This window comes from Nestor notabilis, unplaced genomic scaffold (genome assembly GCF_000696875.1).
Source record: "Nestor notabilis isolate BGI_N333 unplaced genomic scaffold, ASM69687v1 scaffold775, whole genome shotgun sequence".
NCBI classification, from domain to species: domain Eukaryota; kingdom Metazoa; phylum Chordata; class Aves; order Psittaciformes; family Psittacidae; genus Nestor; species Nestor notabilis.
The window spans coordinates 27322-37131 of record NW_009930404.1 but is presented as its reverse complement, the minus strand read 5'-3'; the positions used below and the strand labels follow the sequence as shown (position 1 = coordinate 37131).

The following is a 9810-nucleotide window of genomic DNA, read 5'->3' as shown; positions in this document are numbered from 1 at the left end:
TCCTTCCTTCCTTCCTTCCTTTCTTCCATCTGTCTGTCCATCCATCCATTCGAGACCGTCTGCTGTGTTGTACGAGAAGGCTTTGGGGTCGCCCCGTTAAATTTACCTCCAGGGAAGTTCGGGAGGCTCTGAACTTTGCCAGCTGAAGTTTGCTGATCAGTTCAAAGGCACATTAACGCAGCGGGGATGTATTGACACTGAGTAATCCTGCTAATTAAACTCGGAAAGCCGTGTCTTGGAGCGATATCGACATTAACATAGGAAAGGCTCAGGTCGGTTGACGAAAGGCTTTTAGCGATGTGACACCCCGGATGCTCTTGGGCATGTATGAGTTTCACTTGCTCTGTTCTGTTAATCTATGAAATGGGTGCACGTTGCTCTCATTTTTGCAGCCAGGGCAGGTTCTTGGCCTTCTGGAGTATCACTGATGCGCTGGATCCACAGTGCGTTTCTCTCCCTCTGTGCAGAAAGTGGTGTATGCAAGGACTGTACGTGTGCTTTGTGTTACAAAGTACTGCCACTGCTACAATAGAATCGCAGCTCTGTGGTGAGGAGGTCTCAGCTGTTAAACTGAACAGAACTGAAAGCAGGAAGTGAGGACAGTGTTGGTTTTAACTGAAACAGAGGGTAGGGATCCCTGCTGTGTGGCTGGTGGTGCATTGGCTAAACAGTTGCCTTCCGGTGCTCATTCACCAGTGGCTCAGTGTCCCATCCATACCTTTTGGGACAGTATGTAACTTCCTCAAATATAAAACTTCTGGCTCCTAGGGTCTCTTGTGTTTTGGAAGCTTCTGCATGGAGAAGGCCTATTTTGCTCTTTGTCTGCTCAGATCAAGCATGTGGATGCTTTCCTGCTAGGTCTGGGTAGCAGAAAGAACAGGCAGACTGGCACATGGTGCTTTGATGGTTACGGGAGGTTTCCCATACACCCAGCTTTACCAGGAACTAATGCAAGTGGGACATTGTGTTTTTCTTCTATATTCCTGTTTCCTTCAAGCTGGGCCTGAATTTATGTCTGTCTCTGGATATAGTGGAAATCAATTGCTAAGGTATACCTAGACAAAACTGGCATGGAGGAATTCCTGGGCATGGTGTGCAGTGTTGAGTAAAAAGCCCGAAAGGTTGGTCTCGACTGGTCAAATAAATGTCAAATCAGATTTCATTGTTCTACAAACTGTGTTACCTTTTAAGCTAAACGTAACTCTTAAACTGATAGTTCAAGCAGTTAAAACAGTGTGCTAGACCTTAAGAGTTTGTAGACTTTTGCTCTTAAAGATCACCCATAAGCCCAGTATTGGGCGTGGAAGAGTACATGAGTGCATAGGTTGGTAAAACAGACAAAAATGTATCTTTGTGGATTTCCCTGTTTTAAATACTTATTAAAAATGCACTTTTGTATGTCAGTAGGATGAGTAACTTTCCAAAAAGTCTTTTTAGCAGGAGCTTGACGTACTCAGTTCTGTGTCTGGTTAATATGGTTATTAGTCTAAAACGTGAACTTGTCATTCTCTTCCCCAGCCCTCTTCCAAAGCAATTAAAATAGCTTTGTTTTTATATAAAGGTAATGGGAAACTCTTCAGAATTCCAGAAAGCAGTGAAGTTGGTGATTGACACAGTTTCATTTGATAAAGACTCAACAGTCCAAGTTTTTGAGGCAACAATCAGGTATGTTGCTCTAAGTTTCTGTCTTTAAATCAATAACAAGGTTAAAGACTTGGTGTGCATATATGGCAGAAACCAGGTAAAATCATCAATAAGGATGTCTTTGGTATGCTTTGTTCCATAATTGTTACTTAAATAAGTTGGTTTTTAACCTTTTATGAAAAACGGGTTTTCTCTGTTCTGGTTTTCTTCCATGGACCTGCTTGCTTTCACTTTTGTTTTAGACAAAAAATAGGCCTGTCTGTCTTGGAGATGGGTTTAAGATACTGTCTGATTTTGAATGGCTTCGTTTTCTGAATGTCTTAAACAGTCTTTATTCAATTGCTCCTTTCCTTTGCAAGTCTGTCTTTTTTTTTTTTTCCTGAATACTGAGTTTATATAACAACCTTACTGCCATTTGCATGGGCAAGGAGGTCTTCGCTCATAAATACACTTGGTATGTTATAAGGAGCTACTGGGTTAGCTAAATTTTGCAGAACCAGTTTTTGGGGTGACTGTGACTTCCAGATGTTTTCACTGCTGGTGGGGAAAAAAGCAGATCTTTCTCTAATACCTGTAAAGTGCACAAAGTAATACTTCAATTAAACATGATACTGGTAAGGGTTTAGCTGAAGAACTAGGTTCAGATCAGATTTAGAAACTGAAGATCCTTTCCTTTTCCCATAGGGTTTTGGGAAGCTTGCTTTCTGCCCACATAATAATCACAGATACCAAACAGCCTTTTGGTGATATGACCATTAAGGATTATGACAATGAACTGTTGCATATGGCTCATGACCTAGCAGTGAGACTACTTCCAGCCTTTGAGAACACCAAAACTGGAATTCCATATCCTCGGGTAAGTGAGCACACCAGCACTGTGGGGAAACTACCTAAAAGCAGTAATTCGCCTGCCCTACAACTCAAATTCTGTGCCCTGTGTGTGCCTGTATATGTGTGCTGGGGTACTTAACCTGCTCAAAGTGATATTAAAATGGTGGGGGGGGTAACTGTGCTAAGTTATGGTGACATGGACCATATAAGTTGCTCCTTATGTCTAGAAAATGTTTTCTTTAGGCTGTTTTTTCACTCTATGTATTGTTCTCTATGGGTCAGTAGTCATTGATTTCTGTGCTGTTTGGTTGGAACATGCCCTTGCCCCATGGTTTCTTCCTATATATCATGCAGCAACAAACAATGCTGTCAGTAAGGAGATTAATAAGAATAATGGGAAATAGCATAGGAAAGTGTCTTTATTGGTGAGTTGGTACTAAGATAATTGTGATAAGATAAAACTAAAATACTTGTCATACTGGGCTTGGTTTCTGTAATTTGGTTAGTGAGTACTCAAGAATACTGTGTCCTTCTCCTTGCACATGCAGTTCACAAGGAAAAGGATCTCTGCTCTAGTGGAACAACACTAAACTAATTAGCAGTTGCTTTTGATTGCTGAGCACAGCAGCATTGGTTTTCTTCCAGACTTGTCAGCCTGTAGAAACATGAATTTTCCTTTCTGTTCAAATCTGGTGAATCAGTTGAGGGTGATGTAATTTCTCTTCAACATTTTGTTGCATGGGGAAGTTAAGGAGGGTTCAGTGAGGAAACTCGGTTTCAAGAGCACTAAAAGATGGGGAGCGGTACTGCCACCACCTTTGGAAGAACTTGAATGTTTAGTAGAAATGATGAAAAAGTGGTCTGAAATTTGGGATGATTAACAAGTAAGAGAGTAGCAAAATCAGGATTGCCCCCATTAAACATGATGTTAAAGCTGTAAGATGAATTTCAGGAATTCTTCAGGAAAGCTTTTCAACCAAGCAGTGATACCCCGGCTTTCTAACTATATAAACATTGCATACTACATATTGCAAAATGTAATGAAAAGGCTTTAAATATATCTGCAGATGAGAGCACAGCTGCATGAGGTGCAGCCTGCCTTATCACTGTTGTCACTCTCTTTACCTGCTTCACAGGTCAATCTGAAGAAGGGGGTACCTCCAGACAGCTATAATGAAACTTGTACTGCAGGAGCTGGTTCCTTGCTGGTGGAATTTGGGATCCTTAGCAGGCTGCTTGGTGATTCCACATTTGAATGGGTGGCCAGGAGAGCCGTCAAAGCACTCTGGAGTCTCAGGAGCAATAACACTGGGCTGCTAGGTAATCTCAGTTTCCTGTAGCAGAATGTCATCATGCTAGGAGTTTTATGTATCGTAAACCTTGTCAATCTGCTTTCTCTGTAGCTGTTAAGTCATGCTCTCCTTGGGTACTTGTGGTCTGTGTTGATCAAATGGCACTGTGTAATTTTGTAAGAAAAATGGAGTATCTGAATGAGTTCTTAGGACACAGGTCTTCACAGCCCCCTTTTTTTTCATGATACTGAGGTCCTTGCATTTGTATCCCCAGTAAAATAATTTAGATTGGCAGATGACTAGAAGTACTTAAAACAGCTGCATGTGTGTGCTAGTTCCTTGGATGAATGCACTGTAACACTTCATTTTGATAGTAATCTTTGTTCATTCCTCCTGAAGACTTTTTTGAAGATACTGTTTCTAAGTGCTGGTTCTTGATTGCTTTCCTCTGATGTACTTGGCAACTTTAGACTAAACTTTTTGTCTGTTCTGAAAGGAAATGTTGTGAATATTCAAACTGGTCATTGGGTTGGAAAGCAAAGTGGATTGGGAGCAGGGTCGGATTCATTCTATGAATACCTTCTGAAGTCTTACATCCTCTTTGGAGAAAAGGAAGACTTGGAGATGTTCAATGATGCTTATCGGAATATTCAGAACCACTTAAGAAGAGGGTATGTTATTTCATATGACTATCAATTCCTTAAGCAGTGGCCCAAAGCATGATATGATTGTACAGTGTTTTGTGTCATGCTCTAGAAATCAGTGTTTTCTTTTTTCTTTAAAAAACCGGTATCTTATTTCCATGGTAGTCACTGTGGAAATAAATTTTAATGTTCCTTTCACTCCTTGGTCATCGGTGTGAAGAAGCTAAACTGGTTACCATCCAGGTTAGTGAATGTTAAGCTGAGAGAAGGCTGTAGAGTTGCAAAGGAAATATATTAAATTGGCTGGTTTAGTACTTCTTGAGGCCTGATCTTACCTAGCATGACATTTTGGTAGAGATTCTGCTGACGTAACTCTAGGATATGATGTACATACCTTTATGAATTGATTTTTCTGTGAGCATGACCGACCTATTTGTTCTTTTCAAAATGGGTTTGAACCTAGCATGGCAAATGCGTGGCTTATTCTCTTTGCTGCTGGCACTGCTGTGAAATGAAACGTGCATTGTATTCTTCTGAAATAGTGAATATTTACATGTGCTTATTGTTACTTGGCAGTCGAGAAGCTTGCAATGAAGGTGAAGGTGACCCTCCTTTGTATGTTAACGTAAACATGTTCACAGGACAGCTGATGAACACGTGGATTGACTCTTTGCAAGCCTTTTTTCCTGGACTACAGGTAAGCTTCCATTCTGTTCAGGACAGTGCAACACAGTAGAGGGGTGTCAGAAAGGCTCGTTCTAATCCTAGGCTGGCAATGAGTCTAAGCATCTCTTCTGAGATGAGCTTCAACCTGCAGGTTTACATCTGGCTGCTCTGGTAAGACAGTCTTAGGGCAGTTCAGCTTCTGCATCAGCATAACAGTATTGGAAGGCCTTGCCTGCTGCCTACTAGATTTGAGATACTTTTCATTTTCCTCATTTTTTAACCTTAGCATTACTGTGAGACTGAGCTCTGCTAAAGCTTTTGGTATGAAGGAATTAGTGTATTAGCTTTCTTTTGTGTGGGGGAAGAGGGTTGGGGACTTTTTTTGTCTCTCTTTATGAGGGGAGTGTTTTATTATATGGCATGTTCTTATACAGAGCAGAAAGTAATTTGCTGGCTTGCAGTATTAAGCCTGTATGTTTATGGCTGTTGTTATGCCTAGGTATTGATAGGAGATGTGGAAGATGCTATTTGTCTCCATGCTTTTTATTATGCCATATGGAAACGATACGGAGCTCTCCCAGAGAGATACAACTGGCAATTGCAAGCGCCGGATGTTCCCTTTTATCCACTGAGACCAGAGTTAGTGGAATCCACGTATCTTCTTTATCAGGTACTTGACTTTTCTTGAGCCTTATAGCTCATATTTTGGCAAAAATGGTTTTGTTGAGAAAGTCACTTTTTCTGCCCCTAGCCTCTGGCCTGCTAGAATCTGGTGCCTCAGGATCTGCCTGTTCTTATATGGAGGTCTCTGTTTAGACACTAGATTGTTGTGCAGTGTAGTTGCTGTGTTGTTTGCTTTAAAAATAACTTTTTTTTCTAGGACAGGCAAAAAGGAGACTAAATGACCTTTTAAAAAAATTGCTGGCAGATTTTTACAAGGTGGAGACTTGTGACTTCTTAATAGAAATTGTTGGAGTAAATGTAATAGCTTTCCTTGCTATATTGTCTAGGCAGAGCCTCCAACTGGCAGGAGATAAAATAAACTCAACTCTGGCTGCAAGAAAGCTATCCAAAGAGTTTGAATTTACTACGTTTTATTGGTGTTTGCACTAAAGCAAATATGAGAAGCTTGCAGAGAGTAATCTAAGTCATGTTCCTATAAAGATAAGTTTGCTATAATATAGGAGAATCTGTTAGTAGAAGGCCTTTGTTGAAAATGCTGATTATCTTGTCTGTCTTTGTTATTTAGGCCACAAAGAACCCGTTTTACCTTCACGTGGGGATGGATATTCTGCAGAGTTTGGAAAAATACACAAAAGCAAAGTCAGTTTTCAGTGTTCTTTTGTCTCACTCCTATGCACATATATTATATTATATGAATATTCTATAGAATCTGATCTGCCAAATGTATGTAAACCAGAAAACCCATGAAAGCCACAAGTGATGATTTATTTACTGAGCAATGGTTTCAGTCGTCTCTGGACTGTAGTTTCATTTTCAGATAGAACTTTATGGCTTGGGAGTTTTATACCTACTTTGCAAAATGCGCTGTTGATGATCAGTTGCTGAAAACTGGTAAATTAGTAGATGTTTTTTGCTATGGATCCAGCAAGAATATTTCTCACATCATGGACTCATGATGTGTAACTAAACTGGAAGGGTGGCCTCTAAGGCAGATGCTGTTGCATATCAGCTTTCACTTCGAGACAGTAGCAGTGAATCCTGACTGTAATACTGAGAGGCTCACAGGGAAGATAGTGAATTTTTCTTCCATTATTGATATCTACTGATTTTGTAGACAAGTCTGTACTAACCATAGGACAGTGTAAACCAGTACCATTCTGCAGTTAAATGGGATTCACGTGCTGTATAGGGGATTGACTGAAAGAATTACAAGTGCACTGTGTGACAGCTTGCAGCTTTGTCATTCGTCACGTGTTGTGGGGAGAGTGGGTAGCTCAGGAAGAAACCTTTGCATGAGACCAGGCTTCCAGACCTGGGTTTCTCGTGTGCTCAGAATGGGGAAATTCCCGGTTGTGGGGAATTCCAGTTTTGTGCTGGGTGCTGTGAGATTATCTTGCTTCTTTGAGAGACTCTTAGCAAATCTGCACAATGGAAAAGGTGAACCACAGGGTCAATGACTGCAGTCTCATTGGAACACCAGAAAACAATAATCAGTGCTTACTAGTAAAAAAAAAGGCTTGTTTCATTTTAACTTCACCCCTAGTGACAATTGGAGTAGTCTGAAGTTAAGGAATATTTAGGGAGCGCTTCAAGATCAGAATGTGTGTTAACTAAACCCAAACCAATCTTAAATCTTGCAGGTGTGGCTATGCCACATTACACCACGTTGTAGAGAAGACAAAGGAAGACCGAATGGAGAGCTTTTTTCTCAGTGAAACATGTAAATACTTGTACCTGGTACGTATATGTTCATTTCAAGGATACTCTCTTGCATGTACTGCTGAGCTCTTAGCTATAAATTGTTGCTTGTAACCATTTTGCCTGCCTCACAGCAGCCTCTGATTTCTCCCCATCAGGTTTTGGCAGTCATTTAGTGCAGAAAAGCAAATAAATCTGACAGGATAGAAACAGTGAATGCCAGCCTAGCAGTGCCTGTATAGTGCAGTGCAGAAAAACGAGGGCAGTTTAAGTTGTGTGAAGAGTTTTTCTTTTGCCTCTCCCCTTTTAACTGCTAAAATAAATCACTTGCATTAAAACTATTTATTTCCATTAGCTCTAACAGTAGTTGCCCATTTAGCACTAAGAGGTGTGCTTTTTGCTTGATCCTTCAAATGCATGAGTGTGTGCTTTTTAACTTAACACTGATGAGACATGAAGAATGTTGCACACATACTAAAGCTGTCTCTCCCATCTCTTGTTTAGTTGTTTGATGAAGAAAATCCAGTGCATAAATCTGGAAATAAGTATATGTTTACTACTGAGGGGCATATTGTGTCTGTGGATGAACGTTTTCGTAACTCACTGTGGCAAGACATCCTCCCTGGAGAAGAGAACGGCGCAGAAAAAATTAAACCTAATGAGTTAAAGGCAGTCAACTTCAGCTCTAATGTAAGGAATACGCAGATTGTTTCTGATTGCGTGGCTGGAGAAGGGATGTGTGTTGAACTGGGTTAGGCAGTAGAAAAAGCCATTTAGGAGTGTTACTTTAGAGCTCTGCAGTGTTTGCTTTACAAATGTCAAATATCTGAGAAGTTCCCTTGTGAAAACCACTTTAAGTAGTGGAAAGGATGGATTAGGATAGTGTGAGGATGATTAGATTGAAGGTGAAACCTGTCCCCTTTTAAGCATTTTGCTGCAATTAATTTGCGCTTTGTTAATTTATTTCCCATTATTTTTCCCTTCCCCTTCACCCTTCAATTTTCCAGTGTTGCTGTGATGGGGAAAGAGAAAAGCAGAAGGTTATTTAAACAAAACTTTTCTTTCCTCGGAATGGTTTAGAGGCATGTAAAAGTGACCTTTCTTAGCTAGGCATCGACTGAGTGCAGAGCTGTGGATCCAGTGCCTGTCACCAACCAAAATAGATATGCTTTTAATACACCACAACTTTTTTAAATCTCTGCTAGTAGGTTCTAGCATGGTTCCTTTCCTCCTCCTCCCCCCCAGTCCTGCAGAAAAAAAGAGCATTATTTTAAATGTTCACAGTTGTCATAGTGAAGGAAGTCTCAGTTGAATAACAAGCTGCAGTAGTTTGGCATGTATTTGGAAGCTTGCAGCCTGCACTGGGGAAACACTTGCTGTTCATTTATGTGGTCTGTTTTGTAAGTTTGCAAAGAGCAAGAGAAAGTGAGGAACAAAAGCTCTGCTGGGTACAGTTTTCTGTACTGGGAGGAAATGTATGGTTACTGATGATGAAATGGTTACAGAGGGTGTGGGATTGACTGTTTTCGTATGTTCTTATTTTGTTAACAGTGTAACAGAGTTCCTGATGAGAGGAGGTATTTGCTGCCCTTGAAGAGTAATTACATGAGACAGATTGATCGAATGGTGGGCTTGATCTGAATGGTTCTTCGGAATAACTTTTACTGTATGTCAGGAGGAGCATGGGATTTGACTGTAGACATTCCTCTCCTCTTCAGCTACACACCTGCATATGCTGAGTCACTTGGGTTTTCCCCATGCTTGTTAATTTTCAGTTATGGACATGAAGGGAGATCAAGTTCTCTTACGAGTTCAGTCTTCTGAACTGTGGTCACTTCACATGCCACCTGAACAGAGATTTAAGACTTCCTATGAAAAATGTTGGAAATGAAGGCTGGATATACTTAAAAGAAAAATTGGCATGTGCCACTTAGCTACCTCTTTGTAGCTGTATTGCGAATGTCCCTTTAGAAAAGGGCCTAGTATTTAATTTGAAATGATTTTGGGATTGGGGAGGGAATGGGAAAGTGCAATTTCTTACACCAAGTTTTAACTATTGAATTATTCTGACTAGCAATACACAACCTTCAGTACTACTCAGGTAGGAACCCACTGGTAATGGGTTTTGCTGAAACGAAATCGCTCTATCTAGAATAGTATCTTGAAAAGATAACTCCTGATCATGTAAAAACTATCAGTATCGTCATGATATCCCTCAGTTATGGGGAACTTGCACGGTCACAAGAGCCTGTAGCTGCAGAAACCAGTAAAGAAACAAATCAGGTGCCTTTTTTTTTTATAGGGGAATGGGGGGGAGGGAAGGGGAAATTGCCACTCAGCTTTCCAAGCAG

General features: G+C 40.6%; 1 protein-coding gene across 1 annotated transcript; it reads left to right on the top strand.

Moving 5' to 3' along the window:
- Positions 1 to 1562: 1562 nt before the first annotated feature.
- EDEM1 (ER degradation enhancer, mannosidase alpha-like 1) lies at positions 1563 to 9365 on the top strand. The gene is made up of 10 exons (XM_010015376.1): positions 1563 to 1665; positions 2329 to 2500; positions 3612 to 3795; positions 4264 to 4438; positions 4988 to 5108; positions 5577 to 5747; positions 6327 to 6400; positions 7402 to 7498; positions 7964 to 8149; positions 9011 to 9365. The coding sequence occupies exons 1-10, from the start codon at positions 1565 to 1567 to the stop codon at positions 9098 to 9100; spliced, it is 1371 nt and encodes a 456-aa protein (XP_010013678.1). The 5' UTR covers positions 1563 to 1564; the 3' UTR covers positions 9101 to 9365.
- The last annotated feature ends 445 nt before the right edge of the window (positions 9366 to 9810 follow it).